Below are 21139 nucleotides of genomic sequence, written 5' to 3' on the forward strand. Positions count from 1 at the left end.
AGTACAGTACCTCACAGTTTAAATGCAGTTGGAATTAAGCCAAAGCTTGTACATGTGTACATGTATATTCAGTTACATAACTGGGTCATTACCTTTTACGGACTAAAATGTATTTATCATTTAATCATAAATTAAGTGTTGTCTGTTTTGTTGTTTTATTTTTAACAGCAATGACTGTCATCAGGAATTTAAATATACATACCTCAGAAGATATTTTTCATGTTTAAACAATAGGATAACTTTACAATGTAAATAATTTGGAGCTTCTCTCTCTCTAAATAACAGTAAACCATCCCCATTTAATAGAGACCACATCCACTCTGCAGTGGTCATCCTCAATGACTCAGCGAGAAAGCGCAGTGTGCAGAGCAATTCTCCGCAAGCTATTACAGCAATTGTGTCAGAACGTGTGGAGAGAAGGTGGAGGCTTTTTTAAAAACCTTCTCCCTCCCTCTCCGCCCACTCTACATTGCTTGGGATTCCAAAAATACACATGAGCTGTACTATATATATTCTTACAGGGTGAAGAGCACATCTTTCATTTTCCAAATTGTTTATGTGGAAGTGTTTTTCTTTAAGCAACTGATGTTCTTGAATAAGTACTCTTTCTGATTTTAAATGAGCTCCCATGATGAATCATACTGGTGTACAAACAGGAGTGTGGTTTGGGAGAATGCAGTAGAACTTGAGTCAGAAATCTTTCTCGACTGCACCAGTACTGAAATGCCAACACAAGAGACATCTTGACTAACTGAGAATCCTTGTATGTTTTCTGGATCGCCAAAAGGAGAAACTAGAGATGACATAAATGGAATTTTCATAGGGGTACCAGGTTTACCATAGAGTTTAAGTTTCCCAAAGATAAAGTTAGGTCTGGCTGACAATGAGGCCTTGGCCTGTAAGTTCCTCAACATAACCTGAATTCTTTTTACTTTGTTTGGGGTTAACATGAACACATACCAGATAGGTAAAGAAATTCTTTCTTATGTAAATGAAAACCAGAGAGAAAAAGGTCAAACTTCTCTAGGTTCAGTAAATGTCCACTAATCTCACATAACTTTGGTAAAGACCTGGAAACTTATGCATGTTCAAATGGCATGGGTCAGAATTGGAATACCTCCTTTCAGAAGCAAAAACTGAAGTATTTCTTGTTTGGAGGGGAAAGCTCTATGATGAACCCTTTTGGGTATCAGAAGCATCTAGGAGTAGAAGCATGACAACCAGATATCCCTCTTTTGTGTACCCTTCGAAAGAAGTTTGTGCTTCTCTTCCTTTAGTTTAGAACAAGCTGGGGATCCTTGAGAGAGGAGGGAGTTCAGTGAAACACAGACGTAATGCCTCCTTTACTATGGAAAGGACCAACCAAAATTCCATGATCCTCAGCAAAACTTCTTCAAAAATGAGTTAATCAGGCTCCTATTGGTTTCAAAGGATAAGGGAAAGTTGGAGAAGTCAGCAGACTCAGACCTGCCTACCCTAACAAGACCTCTGTAAGGCAATCAATTTGTTTCCGTAAGTTAGACCAGTTTTCAGTAAGGTATAACAATATCATGTACTACTATTGTCAAGCTGGAAAACATGCACTTAAAGTCCAGAAGTGTGATTCTAGACTGATGCACTGATGGTATACATTGTTTTCAACTCAAAAGTTTGTCAACTTTACTTTAACCTTAATTACCTCCAGTACAGTTTCAAAAACTACAGTTCCAAACCTTACAGAGCTCAATGGCTTCTTGATATCTCTCAACTTGATGTATTTCTTTATATAAAAAAACCATGTCAATGGCAATCACCTTTCCTACCATGTGAAGTACTCAAATCAACACATTATATCCACTAAACATATTTCATTTTTTTCTTCTGAAAAATTTAAAAATTATCAGATGTTTATTGTCCATTTTGTCTTGACTGCTCGCTTGTTGGATGCGATTTAAAAACAAAATATAATAGCTTGATCCTGCAGACATGTTGCATCATAACATATGTGCATTTTAAAGCATCTGAAGTAAGTCTGGTTCCATGACCCATTCCAATGAATCTAATAAGAAATCTGGATCCCAATCAATCACCAGGACATACTAGTATCCAGATTTTACCACAATCATATTTCCATAATTTGTGCTTTAATTCTGTCCATATTGTAAGGGTAATTTCTGTAAAATTTGCAGCCAAATCGTAAGGGTTGGCAGGTCTGACTTCCTCACCTTGCCTTCCCAGCCTCTTCCTCTCATTGTCTGTTTCAGATGGAGTCTGAAAGAATGTGTCCTACTGGGCTGTTGCAGTTGCATACCCTTTGGAATCTGGTCTGTCTGATAGCTGAAAAAAGCTGGTTATGTTTTTTGGCCAGTTTCAATTGGCCAGTAGCTGAAGTGAGAGACCTATGATGGTCCCTCACAGTCTGAGAGGTAACAGAAGTTAAGACACCAACAAATAAGGTGTCCGATTCCCAAATTAGCTTCTTGATAAGATCTAACAATACCTTTGAGGTGTCCAAAACAACATCTCTGAAAAAGTGTAGTAGCTCTGCAAACAGTGCCATGGCCCTTAACAAGACATGTCTTGATTTATTGGCTACACCTTCCAATAAATATTGCATACAACTTGATCGTAGTATCAGAAGGGCACTCTAATATTGTTGGAAATCAGATGGAGAGGAGGAAGAATGCACTTCCTTCCTCCCTTATAAGTACACCCATTTTCAGCAAAGTCTCAGATCCTGTCAGACCATAAACAAGATGGATATCATTCCATTCATGTACATCTTGTCTACTTGCATTGAATATGTGGGCTATTATTCTGGTGTGACATACAGATAAATTCTGATTTGTAGTTATTGTTTGTCCAGAGTAAAACAATATCCACCAGTCAGAACAAACTGCGCCTTATTAATTGTGTCATAATAGAAGGACTGGCATCCAAAAACTAGGTCAATTTAGATACAAAGTATAACATAGAAACTTCATTCAAAAGTGTTTATTAAATGATCTGAAACGTTTTTGAATCATACATGGGGAAAAAAATTGTAATGTCTCATTTTACACTGGTATATATAATCAGTGACTTTGACAGAACATACCGATGGGATATACAAATTTTTTTTAGCACAGATCTGTTAAGGGGAAATGTTCCAAACTGCATGAGTGGTAGTCACCTTGTTAATTTATAAGGATAGTAGGGTGTTGTTAACAATTTCATTTAAAACTGTCAAATGAGTCTGTAGTCTGGTTACTAGAAATAAAACCAATCTGTCAACACATAAAATGGCACCTACAGACATCCTAACAATGAAAAGACCATCAAATTCACTATGTATATCAATAATGTATCATATCATAGACTGTTTATCATGAATCATCTCAATATAAGGCAGAAGTGTACTGTTTCACCCCTAATATACATGTTCCAAGAACTTTCTAGAACAGGAGGATTGAGCATCTGGCACATACAAGGGTGTTTCCACTGCAAAAAGGACAAGCTACACAACAGTAACAGCTAAACATATTACTGATATTAAACTAAAATTTTCATACCTTCCTTGTATAAAGCCTTACTTAGAGATCTGCACTGCAGTTAGCAATTAACAACCCAATAATCATGTTCCATACCTTTCTTATCTCTTTAACAGCCTCTTTACACTCCGCCTGTGATATGAGATAAATTGGGTCCTCTAACAAACAAATCATATCTTTTATGAACCTTTCCCTGTCAGCATCAGTGATTCTCAGTTCCTCATTGTGTGATGCTTTGTTTCTTATGCCAGACACCTGAAAGTTATCAATGCAACAATTCAAATTAATGGCAATTCAATATATATATATATATATATATATATATATATATATATATATATATATATATATATATATATACCATTCCTAAATAGTTTAGTCATATCTAGTATGTCTCTGTACTACAAAGACAATTCAATAATGTCTTGATTCTTTTAGCTAGGGACATAATACAAGGAATACAAAACACTGGACTCAATAATTGTATATTGCTGAAATATCTGCAAAATTTAAAAGTAACAAAGTCCACAGGTACTGACTTAACTGGACCAAGATTATTACAGACAGCAGACCTTTTGTTTCTGAAAGATTGACATGCATGTGTAATCTTAGTATAAAAACAAATACATTTCCTGACAAATGGAAGGAGGCTAAAATGAAACCTCTTCAAAAATCTGGTCCTCGTGATGAAATTAATTTTTGACCGATCGCAATCCTTCCTGTCTCATCCAAAATTCTTAAAAAACATTTTTGCATGACTCCTTATTGAATTTTCTTGATAAAAATTTGTTATATGTTTGATTGGCTTTCACCTTAACCATTCATGTGAAACTGATCTTGCTACATGGTTGAAAAATGGCTCAAAGCTTTAGATAATGGTTAACTAGAGGGAGTTGTGCTGGTTGATTTTAGGACAGTGCTTGATCTAGTAGATCATGATAATTTACTTTAAAAATTAAAACTTTACAAGCTCAAAAACAACTCTTTAAATTGGTTTAAGTCATATTTGAAAGGATGAGAACAAACAAATGACATAAACAGTGTCACGTCCGACAGAAAGCTTGTGACATTTGGAGTACCACAAGGAACTAATTTAGGCCCACTTCTATTTATTATGTTAATAAGTGATCTGTATTTGCATACAGTAAATACTGAAACTGATCTCTATGCTGATGACACCACATTATATATTAGCTCATCTAAATCTACTGCTAATAGGAACTTTCATAATACTCCTGTAAAACTCTCTGAATGGTGTAAATATAATGGAATGGTCACTGATTTAAACAACACCAAAGTGATGCTGATAACCACTCAACAGAGACATAACAGAATTAAAGATAATATTCTCCCCATCAAATTAATGTGGAACTGAAAAATGTAAAACAGAATTAAAGATAATATTCTCCCCATCAAATTAATGTGGAACTGAAAAATGTAAAACAGAATTAAAGATAATATTCTCCCCATCAAATTAATGTGGAACTGAAAAATGTAAAACAGAATTAAAGATAATATTCTCCCCATCAAATTAATGTGGAACTGAAAAATGTAAAACAAGATAAACTTTTAGGAGCTCAAGTTGATAACAATATGTTAATATCAGACCATATCAGTATTGTTACCAAAAAGATGGCCAAGAATATCTGGTCACAATAAAAAACTGAAGAATTGTCCAACCTTAAACCACAGGATAACGTTTTACAAAAGTTATATTCAAAATCTTTTAGACTACTGCAACATCATATGGGGTAATGCTTCTAAAATAAATCTGTTCAAAGCGGAAAGACTTCAAAAACAAGCCATCAGAATTATCCATGACAACAAAGTTGATCATGTCCAAATGTTTATGAAGGATTTGAAAATCATGCCTATCTATGAAAAAACATGCTTAGGAAAGGCTAAATTTATGTATAAAGTTTCTAATGGTTCTATGCTCAACTACTGTATATAAATGATATGTTTAGTAAAAGGACAAATAATATCAATACAGTTTCTAGTCTATAGATACTATGCTCTATGTCATCTAATCAGTGTCTTCTTCCTAAGCCAAAAATAGAACTGTGTACCTCAAGATGATAACGAATTATCATCAGTGTTTTCCTTTCCTTAAAGACGTCTGACATGGATGCAATCCAGATAATATCTTGAACTGGTTATGGCCACATTTGTGGTATATTTGTATAAATATATATTATATAAAATGTCTCTGGGTGCTCATATGTGTGTGTGTGTGTGTGTGTACATGTGTGTGTGTTTTCAATCATACATGATGGTAAACACAATGCTCTGTGTGCTGAATCCAAACTTAGTTGCTCTTTATAAATAAATCCATTATACTTTTTTGTATGTTTGTTTCCCAGCTGTATTTGATATATTTGCCTGTACATATGGGTTGTCCATAAAGGACGTCTGCAAAGATGGGGGGAGGTGGGTTTGTTCAACCGCGGACAACTGCAGACAAGGGGGGGGGGAGGGTGTAAAGGACCTTGCAGATGTCTGCAAGCAAGTATTTTTTGTTTTGATATTCTGTGTTGAACAGCTGCTTTATGCCTACTGCGTGTATTCCAGTATGTTTTGCAGACGTCCTTATTGGGTGATCACTAAGTATAAATTATTTGTTAATTTCAATCTGTACGATTCGTGACAGGGAATACAATGCCATCGGGAATTTCTGCGCACTTAAGATTTCCATCTCTAATACTGAAGCTACGCATACTGAATTCGACTGACTGATGAAAATAAAATATTGCAATGCTTACCATTTGAAAAGAGGCAATTGTCACCAGAATATTCTGTTCATACTATTAATTTTGGACACACCGGATACCACCCCGGTGTTTTCATAACTCATGAAAGGTTGGCCTATTCTGCGCACAGCTTTGAAAAGATGTAATGTTTATCTATCCGGCTATAGAAATAAAATATATATTACTTTGGACTGTTTCTTTCAGCACTTCAGTCGAGTAATTAGGTCAGGTTTATAGCTGGTTTTAAGGGGCCCCGAGTGGTCTAAAGCACTTTTCATCACGGATGACTGCCATCTCACCTCTGTCTGCGTGGGTTCGAGTCTTGGGCTCGGCCAATGTTGATATGTGAGAAAGCTTGCCGGTAGCTTCTCGTGGGTCGGTGGTTCTTTCCGGGATTTTCCCGGGTTCTTCCTCCAACATTAATACTGGCTGCCATGTATAGCCTATCTTGTGCTGAAAAATGGCGTTAAACCCTATAAAAACAACAACAATAGCTGGTTTTACAAAATTCAACATAACAATGCCAATAAATGGCAAGAACTATTAAGCAAACTAAACCGATCCTGTAAAAAAATTAGTAAAGTTCAACATTTTATAAAAAATAAGCTAATATGTGGAAGAGAAACAACAATGAATGGGATGTAATGTGTTGATGTCTTGTTTATGGGGAAAAGTACTAAAGAATTTAGAAACAGACTATATGCACTGGAATTTTGTTTTAGCGGCAAGTTTATACGTTGGGTAGAAGACGATTTTGTATGTGTGAGACAACTTGTTGCAAAAAAAGCTGCATAGTAAATCATATTCTCTGGGCTACAGGTTCAAGAAGGTCATGGAGTGGGTCTACATTCTGACATTTAGAAATCACATTTTCATGTGCATTTCAAGTCTAGATGTGGGATATTTTTGTACACTTTATGAATATCACTGTCCTTGATTAAAGTATGATCATCCTCTCTTGATACAAAATGGAATTTTGAACCGAAATAACACATCATACAATGTTTACACAAATGAGATATCGTTGAGCAGAATTACCCGATGCGCAGAATTGGCCGACATGGTGGGTATATATGAATGAGGTGGCCTTGAAGCAGGCGGCTGGCTGCAGTAGCCACCACTACACTACTGCTGTGCACAGTACATCTGAAAGCATTGACTCCAGCTGCCTTCTGCACACGTGTGTGTTAATCAGTGACATAGGCAAGGTACTGGTTAATAGAGGTTTTAATATCTATATTTTTCTAGCTAATACTACATATTATTTAAGAATATTGTTACGTATATCTGATTTAATTCATATTTATTTTAATTTAATTGTATGTCAGTTTTAAATGTTTTATTCTATTATATGCTATTATAATGTAAATTTATTCACTGGAGACGATATTTTTTCCAGAAAATCGGTTGACCTTTAAAATCATTCTTTCATAAACAACAGGTGTTGACCTGGATCCTGACCTTGATTCAAGATTAGTAGCAACCACGTGAATAAGTTCTGTTTTTATTTTAAATGATTGGTTGTTGTCAAGGTCTTGATGGGAGTGCGTGGTTTAAGTAAACAATTTTTTAAAATTTTATTCTCAGAGTAAAATCAATGGTCTAATTAAGGCCATATTCTGTGTACGTTATTTTTTTAAATATGTAAACACGATCATATGATGCTGCCCCCCCCCTTTGATTTCACAAGCTGGGGAATTTCGAAACTGCGTCTTAGAATACGATATAACCTTTGTTTTAGAGAGAGAGATCTAAGTTTTCGGGCTTTTACACTTAGTATCAAGTTGTGTTCTTTTGTTTTAGCCAGATTTTTGAGTTATAATTTTCTTCAGATCTTTTGGATTTCAAAAGGATTAATTCTTTTTCCTGAAAATATTTGTGCTCTCAAGTAGCATTCTTGAACAAAGACATTTAGTGAAGTTTTATTTGGATTTCCAACACGAGTGTCATTATTTATATTTCTACAAGGAACTGTAGATTTTAAAAAAACAAACAACAGTTGACTACAGCATACGTCATCGTCATCCATCTTAGCTTCTTCATCGGGATTCAAACTTAAAATTATTAGAACATTTTATTAATAGGACTTTTGGAATTTAATTCATGGATTATTTTTGAATTTTTTTGGATTTCATTCTTGAATCTGTAAGTTCTTATTTTTTTCATTTTAACAGAATTTTTCCATGGAAATAAATTTGTAAAATTTGACAAAGCTTGTTGTTTTCCCTCTTTCTGTGTTACTGTTTATTAGAGCCTAAATACGTAACATAATAATATTCTGTATACTACCGATGCTGATAATGGATGCGCGTTATAAACTGTATAGCGACTTTAAGGATGCTTTCATTGCTGCACACACTGATCTGATGGCAGATCTGGCACATAAACGTGCACAGGAGCAGTGGAACAATTGCAAACAAAATGAAGAAGTCAAAGCTTGATTCGAGTTTGGCATGCAAGAGCAGCAGAAAGAAAAAGTCATCTGATGAGCATGTGGGCCCATGCTGCCACGCCTAAGGCAAGTCAAAGCCAAGCATCAGATTTAACTACTTCGACGCTAACCACATCATCTCAGGAACTTCCATCAACTGTGGTGATAATAAATAGTGACGTTCAGTCAGAGGTGGAAGAGGCATCTTCTGCTGATGTAACAGCAAGAGAGATGGATGCCAAGATGCAAATGACAGCAGTAGCATGTCTAGTGAAGAAAGAAACCCAACGCTCAACACCAGCACAAGACGCAGCAAACAATAAGTTAGAATCTGTCCATGCACAAAAATGGCTAGTCTTCTACAGGTAAACAAAAAATTGGACTGTGGACAGCTGATATGAACACAAAATCTGATGAACTCGGCAGCAAAAAGATGCAGCTGGAGAAAAAGTTCAAACGTCTGGCAGCTGAACAAGCACGCAAACAGAACTCCAGGCTTGACTTCAAGAGAAAGCTGACTGAAGTTATGGAAGAACATCCAGTCATTGGCCAACAACTCAAAAAGCTCTGACAACAGATAGTAGGAAGGCCCCGCTCAGAAGATGACCAACCACAGTTGCTAAAGACAATCGTGAACATTGTATCATGTGCAGCAGCTGCTGATCCGCGGCGACAATCTGGGAAGCCTAGTAGCTGCAAAACGTTGGATGACTTGCATGAAGCCCTCGTCCAAAATGGTTTCATAATCAGTCGAGCTGGAACATATCTACATCTACTTCCACGTAATTTCTAGATGGTCACATATATGATGTCATATAAATTTTAGATCAACAAAACAAGCCTTTTAGCTAACTTACCATGATTCATTCTGAAGAAGTAGCGATAACACGATTTTCAGGCTGGCTGACAGAAAAGACCCCTATCAGCAACATTTTCATTTAGGACTAACTAAACTTTATAAAAAGCATTATGGTGAAAACACTATTACAAGATGACTTCCATTCAGGAGATGATTTTTAACATGGCCACTGTGTGGCAGCCATCTTGGATGAAAGATCAGCACCATTTTCACTCTGGTCCAAGTAGACATCATAATTCTTTCAGTGAAAACCTCATGTTGATACAAGCATCCATTCAGGAGTGTCAATAAAAATAATTTCAAGATTGCTGCTGTGGTGGCCATATTGGAAATCAGATCAGCACTATTTTTATTTAGAATCACATAGACATCATAAAAGGTCTCTTAGTGAAAACCCCATGTTGAAATTACCATCCATTAAGAAGTAACAGTAACAACAAGATTTTGAAGAGGACTGCTGTGGTGGCTATATTGGATTTCAGGTCTACAATATTTTCATTCACTAAATATTAAAAAACCCAATGTTGATATGGACTTTTACAGTATTGTATTAGGCTGTCCATTCAACTTTTTTATTCTCCATTTTTATAATGGACTTTTACTGTATTGTATTAGGCTGGCCATTCAATTTTTTTATTTTCCATTGTTATAATGGACTTTTACTGTATTGTATTAGGCTGGCCATTCAATCTTATGATGCTGCATTGCTTTGTCATTGTCCATTAATGAAAAGTCTGGCAAAACGCAATAATGGGCTCAGATGGAACTGCTGCATATCATAGCAAGAACAGACATACAAGTCAGTCAAGCAATTGTGTTTAGTTAGAATTAAGTACAATGAGGTCAGTAATCACAACCCATAGTTTAAATAGCCAAAGTATGATGGATTTTCCATTCCAGGACATCCAAACTCAGTTATTTTCACTTTTATGCTGTTGCACCTGAAATTTCACCTTTCTGAAAGAAAAGTGTTTACAAGTTTTAAATATACAGAGCTGATATCTTTATCAACATCAAGAAATAAAATTGATCTTATTGCAATTAATTTGGTATACAGATCATAATGATTCTGGATTACATTTAGTCAAGATAAAAATGGGCAAAACTACAAGTTTGTTATGCACAAAATAATCCAGTTAGTTTGAACATTTTTGCAGGTTTTTATCCATTTACATTATAATTATGTAAAAACACAAAAACTTGAAGAACTGCAACATCACATGAATTTGCTATTTCAAATTAATAAATTTGAAGAAACAAATACCAAATGAATGGTCAAGTCCATCCTCAGTCTAATATATTTTATATGGAGTAACTTTTGAAACTGATACTTTCTGTTTTTAGAGGAACTAATATTGGATAAAAATAATATAACTTTCCATTGTAAACATTTTTCCTATGGAATCTAAAATGCTAAGACACTACAAAAGTATGTAGTATTTATAACTTCAATTCTATAGTCATATACCGTTCTAACTGCTAACTGCTCAGTAACAAAATTAAAATTATTCTCTCCTTTGTACATGTACTGTATTTACTTTGAATGCAGATTCAGCCAGAAAGAAGCAAGTGATGTGATAACCTCATTTTTTTCAGATCATAAATTAATCAATAATTTTCAAATACATATATCTGTATCTGCAAAACATTCTTGACAATGGTTGCACTGTGCAAGCATATAAAGGGATATAATGAAATACGAGCAGAAGAGTGACCAAGAAAAAACTGTTTAAAATTACTAAATGCTAATTAGTTGATAATGGTCCAAGTTTGTGTAGTCCATAACCAGATATTTAGTAATGATTACAAATATAACCAATATGATACAATATTCTGAATCAAACATATTAATGATGACAAATATCATCAGGCTTTAAATAAATATTTAATATTATATATTTTACTTGCAAAGTATATGCATTTGATGTGTTTTTTAGTATTTTTAGGAAATAGTCACTAATGAAATTTTTTCAAATACATGCAATATAAAAATCTAGATGCACTTATCCCCATTCATATAGTGACATTAACAACTAAAAACAAAATAATCAAAACCTTTTCTTAATTTTTAAATTTCATATATCTTCTGAAAGTTATTTCTATAATATGAAGAAATTATGCTGATGGGTTATATGTGAAGGGGCAAATTTCTGACGATCTATGAAGAACACATTAGTTTGAGACCAGAGAACAATTAATTAGATTTATGGAGGCAGGTGGATTGTTAAATAGCTATACGGCGAGAATATCTAAATATCTGGTCGGTGACTGTGGTGATTCCTAATTACACTTTGTTTATATATCAACCAGATGGACTATTAGGAACACAGTAAACTTTGGTTTCATAGTGGAACTGTCAAAACTGAAATTTTCCATGAACCAGTAGTTGCAACATAGAAGGTCAAATTGACCCCAGATTTGGCACCTAGTTATAAAAAGGCGGCAAATATATTTCATCCTGATTGGTTACGTTAAATAAGGGGCGTGTTTCACACACTAAATTTCCTAGTTTTAATATTGCCACATCAAAAATTTTAATCAGTCTAAGCTTTTCTGCAAGAGAAAACAAGTGTAAGAAGACACTAAGAGTAAATGTGGGAGAAATTCTCTCATAAAACTATTGTCCAAGAGGACTGTTTTCGAGGAAAACCAACGCACAAATTTGGCAGTAGAAGCGAGGAACGCTGAAAGCTCAAAGGTATTTGTGACAATTCCATGTAATTTGTGATGCCCATATATAATGCTTTGCTGAATTTATTTACTTATATTTGCATGAATCTATTTGTTACCTTCGTATATCAATTTGCTTTATGAAGTATAACTGTGTTGAGTTTATGCATAGGAAGTCATACATTAATCTTCTATAGATACGTTTAGACGAATTGTTTGAATTAGTCGTCTTGTTTTATAAGAATTAGGCTCTAAGAATTTCATGCATTCCATTAGTTAATATGAGTTACAAGAATCCGTGTGAATTCACCGAATTTAGAAGAGTTCATGTATTATTTAGGTTGAGGGTATATTGACTGAAAGGATGTAGTAAGCCATGTATTCACTTGTGTAAACTGAGGCTAGCTCAGAATCGTTATGCCTTGTGTGGTGTTAATGCATTATGAATTAGCCATTAGACTAACTAGGGTTGTTATAGGACATAGCCCACTGATAGCCTTAGCATCTGTTTAGCACCAATAGTAAGATCTGATAACGAGAGGGGGATAATGCAAATCCCTGTTACCATAAACAACAGAGAATTTAGGTTTTCTCTATCTTTTTTAAAAGGGAGAAAATAGCTCCAGTGACGTATTATCTCTGAGACATATCCTGTGACGTATTATCTCTGAGATCCAGGTATCTGTGAATCTACGTGCCACACAGAGTCAGGACCGAAAGAGGCAAAAGAGATGGAGGTTGAAGGAACAGCTACAGTGGAAGTGGAGTGAACCAGAGAAGCAGGCTATGCAAGTGTACAAGGCATTGACTTCGATTGTTCACTCGATCCTATGATGAACTAAATCCATCAGTAACACAGATTGGCTACTTTATTTAAATACATTTGTGTTTTGTAATTCGGTGAAAGTTTTATCTCTGGAAGCAGAGTATATTCCGGATGTAATGAATTCTCACAGTTGTTGTATGTAATTGATTAAATTGGTGTTTACATGTACAAGGGCTCGTGTTGGTCTTTTCTATATCTCTGCTCAGATCTCTATCTATTCCACCTATAAGTTTCACCACTTATATTTATATTTACTCGAACTGGACGATAACATCGAGGGTGGTCAACCTCTAGATAACGAGAACCAAATTACGCAGACACCTTGAAAGAAGGTACAATCTGCCAACCCTCAAACCTCTTGCAATAAGAGGGGACATTCTGTATGGTTTCTAAAAGTGAACCGTGGGTCGCTTACAGTATAATCACCACAATAGTCGGCTATGTGCATGAAATGAAGTCATTAAATACAAGAAAAAGTTATTGAGATTACACTTAGGAGCTCAAGAAAATTAATTTTGATAATTTTAACTGTAAGCCTAAAATGTAGCTTATTGTAGATTACAATAAAAGAAACAAGGAAAATCAAAATAATATGGCACTCTGATGTCCTTCTTCATCAACAGTTACTTGTAGTGTCCATAACTGCAAAGGACAATATTAACCGCCAGTTATTCATATATAATTTACATCTTTGTTCAAGTTTAATAAGATTGAAAGTTTTAATAGTACTTAACATGTATTCTGAGCTGGATTTCATTGTTAAAGTTACCCTATTTTATAAGTAACAAGAGTCTCTTAAGGGTACTGATGCTCTACTGGGCAAATTGGATTTCCATACATTCAAAATATGACCATTTCTTCCTTTCAACAGTAAAGTGTCAAAACCATATTTGATACTCTTCTGCAATAACAAGATTTTCACATTAGCTGCTGTGGTGCATATAGTGGATGTCAGACTGGCACCATTTTCATTTCGGATAAAGTAAACATCATTAGAAGTCTTCTGGTAGTATGTCCAGGTCAAAATGAGCGGATGGAGTAATAACAACAACAGTCATCATGGCAGCCATATTGGATGTTTAACTGATACCTATTTCATTTAGGAACAAGTAGGCAACATAAGAAGTCTATTGGTGAAGATCCCATGCTGACACAGACATACATTTTATTTGGAGATGAGTAAAGATAGCAGTATTTTCAAGATGTGACTTTCCATTCAAGAGTAGCATTGACAAGATTTTCAATATGACTATGGTGGTGGCCATAATGGATGTTGGGTCAGCACCATTTTCATTTGAGAATCATTAGACATCATAAGAAGACTTCTGGTGAAAGCTGCATGTCATTATGACTTCCTGTTCAAGAAGAGTTGCGATAAGCTTTTTACGATGACTGCCTTCGTGGCCATATTGGCTGTCACATTGACTTCATTTTTATAAGACCAGCCAGACATCATAAGAAGTGATGTTACTGTTCTACAAACTGTGGAAGTTTTACAGGATAGTTTCAAAACAAAATAATTTTGGGACATTGGATTAAACTGATTTCTTTTCAGAGTCGAAGTGCAGCACAGTCTAGCCAATTATTATATTTTACCCTAGTATCATTAGCATCTATGAATGCGATGGCATATTCATTAGGAAATGATTCAGTTCAATTATCCTTTACAAAAATGCAAAGAAATGAGAGAAAAAATAATCTGATTCATCTTAAATTAAAAATAGGACATGTTAAGGCACTGAGTAAGCTGGATTTCAATGACAAGTTTATATACCAAGTTTTGTGAAAATCTATTCACAGATTCAGCATGAAAGCTTGTATTTAGCAGCATACTGGCTAATGGACATATGAAATAACATGAGTGATGGACAACATAGAAAACATACACACATAACTGCTAGTTTCATGAAAATCTATAAGTTCATTTCAAAGGCTGGTGGTACTAAGTGATATTCACAAATTCAGTCTCAAGGTCAATATGCTTAAAGATCGGTCAATACAAATGAGTGATGGACAATAAAATGAACTCACAAGGTTTTATGAAAGTCTACTCATAAATTCTACATCAGGTGTTGGTGTTTGATACTTATAAAGTGATGTTCACAAATAGAGTCTGAAAGCCGAGTTTATTGGTCATTATCTGGGATAGTGAACAAACACACAAATCAATACAATGAGTGATGGACAGTAACTCTACATATGCAAAATCTTTCGTAAATTCAATCATGAAAATGGAAAGGGAGGTATTCATACCAGGAGTAACTATTGGCAGACATATGATGAGGATAAATGTAAGACAGACAGACATATCAGACATATACCTTCTTTATCAGATTGAGACCTGCTGCGGATATTTTCGTGTAGAAGTATCTACAATTGTACATCAGAGTCAGTAGGGCCTGGGAATCACTCGTGGCTGGTCCAGTGTTGGAGCGTGGCTGACCTCGAGGCATGTACAGCTTCGCACATTCCCAGGGAACAAATGGCCAGCCAGTTACATCACAGTTCTCCAAGTAAATTCTTTGGGATTTGGTTTCTACATGGTGAGTCATTAGTTCAGTCAACCAGGCATCACAGAGACTGGACGGACACCGAGACTGAAACTCCCAGATACCTGTCTTTGGGTTCTGTTTCACACCCTCAGAATTGCAGCTGGAACACCGTTGTTTTGGCACAGTTAAGCACTTATACAGTTTCTTCAATATGGACTGGTGCATTGAATTTACCCTCAACTGTGTAAATGAACGGAGTCCAACAGTTTGGTAGTACAAAGCCAGGTGAACTTTTAACCAGTTCTTGTACTCAGGCTCCTGGACCTTGGTTTCAGCCGGTTTGGGAGGCATCTCAAGTTCTGAGTTAGCTGGGTATTGGACTCTTCTTACCAATCAACTGGAAAAGACAAGGAAAATCGGACTGATAGTTTTGCTTGCAACAAATGTCATATTTACACTGACATTCATATTTTGTTGTTTGTATAGTCACCATACCAATATCCAATTTGTACAGTGCACATTAAATTTATAACATAAAATCACTATTTGGCCCTTTTCAAAGTATAATGTATGTATAACAAAACCAAGTCAAAGCTAAATTGCTAACCTTTGAAACATTATTGTCCTAACACCTTTCAATGAAAATACATATTGGGAAAATATACATTCACAAGGGTCTTGTGATATGGTCCAAACATCAACTGGGAACATTATGGGAACGATCTTGTTTAGATATAAATTCTAGTCATTAATATAATCCACTTTGCCTGGTTCTTCCTCCAGTGGAATAAAATACTAATCTTTGGTGAATTTCTAAAGTATAACTTTTTAAAAAGAAAATGATAGTTTTATAAAAATTAAGTTTCACAGACAACCAATGAATCATAAAAGAATAATACCACAGTAAAACTTTATCTGAGTGACCATCTGCAATTTATAACCAGGGGTCACGCTACCGGCAAACTGGGCAACTAAGTTGCCTAAAAAATGTAAACGTTGTCTTCTTCTGTTAGAAAAGTGAAAACAACTTTGCCCTGTGATTTTTTAAAGGAACATTAAATGACTGTCTTTTTTGAGATGTTTCCTTGCCTTGGTCAGGATAGTTCCAGCATTATGTTATAGCCCAAAGCGAAATGTAGGCTTGCAGCCATCAAATAGTTGGGGTTAATATCAATTGCGCAGACAAAACATGTCTTGCAGTCTTAGGCATGTATTTTTATAGCTAGCTGATTGACCATTAACCTTTTCCCAAGTTAGCAGCTATTACTGCTCGATTTCTGCAAGTTATCCTTTGATGATAAAAAAGTACAAACTTGTGTTTGGAAACTTAAACTTATGTAAATAGCAATTTGTGCTTTAAGAATAGAATCAGTAACATAAATATTTTAATTGCCGTGTGTACACTATTTTCTTCATAAAAATCAGTTTGGAACCGTAAGTGAACCTGTCATTGTGAAATGATGGCTAACATCGCTGTGTCTGGAAAGTACTAGTCTGTTAGATTGTCTCTTTTCGTAGACCATTGGGCAAATATATTCAAGCAAATATATAGTTCATAGAAAGCAGTCTAAATATTACATTATTGAAGATTTAACTTTAAAATACAATGCTTTATTGTGGAATTCGAGAGACATTGTATGGCCAAGGTGTATTCTGAATTTACTCATTTTTGTAAAAGAAAAGAAAAACAGAGCAGCAGATAATACTTACCCAATGCCTAATGTTACTACAGGTACGTAGACCAATAATAAAAAATTACATTTGCAATCCTATCAAAGGACTGTTGTAACGAGGCTATGAAGTTAGTGGTTACATTAAGAAAACCCCTCTTTCTAAAACTAGATGCACTTGTATGTTGGCAGTGTCAATTTAATTGATAAAAGGGGTTATTAGAAACACTGAAATACACTCAAAAACTGAAATAAACACCAAAATGCACATATTTTGTACCATAATACTCATGAAAATAAATGTACTATAACTTGTATGTGTTTTAATAATGATAAAAAAAGCAAAATAAGATTTGATTTCAGTGATTTTTATACAAATTACTAACATTTTTCTATTTATAGCTCCATCTGTTTAGTGAATTCACTAGGTCATACTTGATTTGAAAACATTTTAGATCTTTTTGTTTGTTATGTCTTTATTTACTTTAAAATATACAAGTATATGATATTTCCACAGAAAATATATAAATAAACATTCTGGGTTCTCACAATCATAATCTCACTCCTATATTTTAAGTTCTGACCAATCCGTGATCTATCATATCTGTCCAATCTTGTAACATCAAGTATGACCGAGTGACACCATTACATGGATTGCACCAGAAATTGGTAAAAAGAACATACAAGTCCTATCACAATCACTTAAATCAAAGTTTGTTTTGCTTATTATTATTAAAACAATTACAAATCATAATATCAGGCTGTACACCAATATATACACATTGAAGATGTAAATAATTGTGTACTTTGGTTATTTCAGTTTTTGAGCATATTTCGGTTTCTAGTAACCAGACAAAAAGGGTTTAGTTATTTCATATACTGACTTTAATTCTTCAATGTGTTGTCTATGAACAGTTATGGTAAAGTTTTATCAGCAACAAAGAAATCAGGACGAACAGTATGATCTGAAAGACGTGTGAATTTGCTCACATGTACATGGTAATGGGTTGTTTCAAACATGTTTAGAAACCTTTTCAACTGCCATATTATAGCAAACTTAGAAAGTAAAAAAGAAAAAGTTTTGATTAACAGTAGTTGATTAAGCATTTTTACTAACTTGCAATTACAATACTGTACATGAGTTACTCTGTTAAAATTCATTACTTGGTATAGCGTCTGTTGTTCTCTTTTTGAGTCATATTGCCAAAATAAACTGCAATTGAATCTGATTTCAAACATACACCAAATGTGTTTATAATATAGACAGAACCCTGGTAATTTTCTACTTGAAAATAAAGTATTGCTTGAAACCAATTTTAAATGCAAATATGCATGCTGGGAAACAGAGAGCACAAATCAAATAAGAGAATGAAAACAACACATACACACTTATATATATTGCGTGTCTTGCTTTGCCCCCACTTCTCTCTGTTCAGCTCTCACTTCTTGCTCTGCCCCAAAAGGAGAAGTCACTTCTTCCTAAAATTCAAGTCAAGCTTGACCCCTGGGTTTAACGTAATTTTTTTACCACCTGATAGGCTATACAGGGTAGCCTGTATATTTGATGAAGGAAGAGCCAGGCAAAATCCTGGGAAGAACCACCGACCCACATAATGCTACTGGCAGGCTTTCTCACATGCCCACATTTGAGACTCAAACCAATGAGGACTGAGATGAGATGTCAGTGTTCTGTAAAGGCAAGTGCCTTAGACCCTACTGGAAATGCCTGCCAATTAGATGTTAGGCATTTTTGAGGTAGGAAGTCTGCTTACTTAGTTTACTTTTAAAATCAGTCAAGTGGAATAAAGTACTACTCTTTGGTGATTTTCTAAAGTATAACTTTTCAAAAAGAAAAATGATTTTTTCCTAAAAATTGATTTTCACAGAAAACCAATGAATCATGAAGGAATAATACCACAGTAAAACCTGATTTGAGTGACCATCTGCAATTTATAACCATACCTGTCATGCATAGATTTATGTTATCTTGCACTGTCATGATCAACCACATGCTGAACATGACCTACAACAAGGATTATTTTGCAAAATATTGTTCTGACACAGCTATAATGACCACATGACCAAAAACAGTTATAAACAGGACTGACCTTTAATCCTTTGTAACCATGACTGCTGAGCAGAGCCTGCATGCCGAAGGCAGACAATTTCAAATTGCGATGCATAAAAATGAGGGGAGAGTTTTTGTGTGGTTTCTGGTTTCAGATTCAGACACATGTCAGTTCATTACCACTTAGAAACATACCAAACAAACTTTCAGACTTGTTTATCCATTCTCATCCTATTGCATCAGTAATCAATGCATGAGGCATTGGTCATGGTGACCAATTTTGTTCCAATAATGGGTCTGCCAAAATGCTGCATATTGATAGGTGACCTCTGATAGAGGTACTCCAAAGAGAACAACCTATTACTATAGCAACTGAACATTGGTAGTATCGTGTCATAATAAATAAGCATCAAAATTTGGTATATGTCAAGTAAACTACTAAAGGCAACACATTCAGTGAAACTTTCAAAATTAAAGTAATAAATTTAATTAAGATCTTTGTTGCCTAAGGTGTAGTTGATCCCTTAAATTATAACATTTTATGTTCTTATATTACATGGCTTATTTGTAGTTAATAACCCCAGTAATCTTAAATCGTGTTTCCTATGTCAAGAAAGCCCCTTTTAAGATTCATTAACTTGCTCTGACATTACTAATCTAAGAACCCACACTGAAACGAAACTCGTTTGACAATACACCCATAATGTGCCCAACAACCTAGATAATTATTGTTTATCAAACAGTGCTCAGCATGACTTTATGAATGAAGAGTAAAATAAGGGGGATTGGAAACTTTGATATGGTATTAATGAGATCTGATCACATACTTCAATTTGATTGTAATTATTTATGTAAGTCAGATTTAAAGACTATTGAGGTTCTATCAGACATGCATATTTACATGATGAAACCACACAATCAAGTGTTTTCCCCCAGGAATGCAAAACCGAGAGTCAAAAATCTACTTGGAGTGAGAACTGAGGGCCCAAATTAAACAGTTGGCAATCTCTGATGCACACATGACTCTGTGGGTGAAAGGACACATCCCTGCTAAATATCAATACAATACACCATAAATATGATACCTTATTGATACACATAACAAATTTCATGATCATATTATCTTTAGACAGGCAGTCATTAGGAAGGTGGTGCCATTTTATTATTTGGTAACATAATGGTTGTATTTCTAGTAAGAAGAATACATACAAATAAAGACTTATCATTTGTTCAAATGCCATTCTCATTCTCAACAAGATATCAAAGTCATTTCAGGCCACTACATAAGACCTGATATATTTCAGCACTTAACAAGTCTGAATAAAATTTGGTTGGTTTAAGGAAAGGAAGGAAAGGGTACATTTTTCTCAGAAGGCTAGAGCCAATAATTACAGTTTTGATATTGGCATTAATTATTCATGCAATGGTTCTTCAAAGGACTTGTTTCATGTTCTCCTCATCATGTTTAGGAGTAATGCCTTTCATTTTAGAGCTTTTAGTATACTATATAGTGCTGAAACATACTGTTGCATGGTTTGTAGAAACGTTTCTTGAAAAGGTTATATGTTTATTTGCAAACTATTAACAACTCATCTTAACATTTGTTTAAAAAGCGTTTGCCAAGTAGGACAGCTGAGTTAATTTAAATCATTTTGCTCCCCATCAGCCATGTTGCAGACATCACATGCCACAGCAATGTGAAACCTTGTAGTTTAGTTACACCTGTTCTCATAATTTTCCTATGGTATTTCTAATCAGTCCATCATTGATTAACCTGCATGGTACCCTATATTCCCTAATTAACTAGCATGGTACCATATATTCCCTAATTAACACCCCCTGGGGCATTGCATGTTCCAAATGG

General features: G+C 34.8%; 1 protein-coding gene across 1 annotated transcript in view; it reads right to left on the bottom strand.

Moving 5' to 3' along the window:
• The window catches only part of LOC149771174 (NACHT, LRR and PYD domains-containing protein 3-like), a 72665-nt gene that overhangs the window by 43613 nt on the left and 7913 nt on the right, over positions 1–21139 (bottom strand). The window contains exons 2-3 of the mRNA XM_089948772.1: positions 15367–15934; positions 3606–3764 (exon numbers count right to left, since the gene is read on the bottom strand). Coding sequence (XP_089804898.1) covers positions 3606–3764; positions 15367–15888 — 681 coding nt within the window. The 5' untranslated portion in view covers positions 15889–15934. The remainder of the gene's footprint in view (positions 1–3605; positions 3765–15366; positions 15935–21139) is intronic.

This window comes from Sinohyriopsis cumingii, unplaced genomic scaffold, assembly GCF_028554795.1.
Source record: "Sinohyriopsis cumingii isolate HCF-2022 unplaced genomic scaffold, ASM2855479v2 utg002078l, whole genome shotgun sequence".
Lineage (NCBI taxonomy): Eukaryota > Metazoa > Mollusca > Bivalvia > Unionida > Unionidae > Sinohyriopsis > Sinohyriopsis cumingii.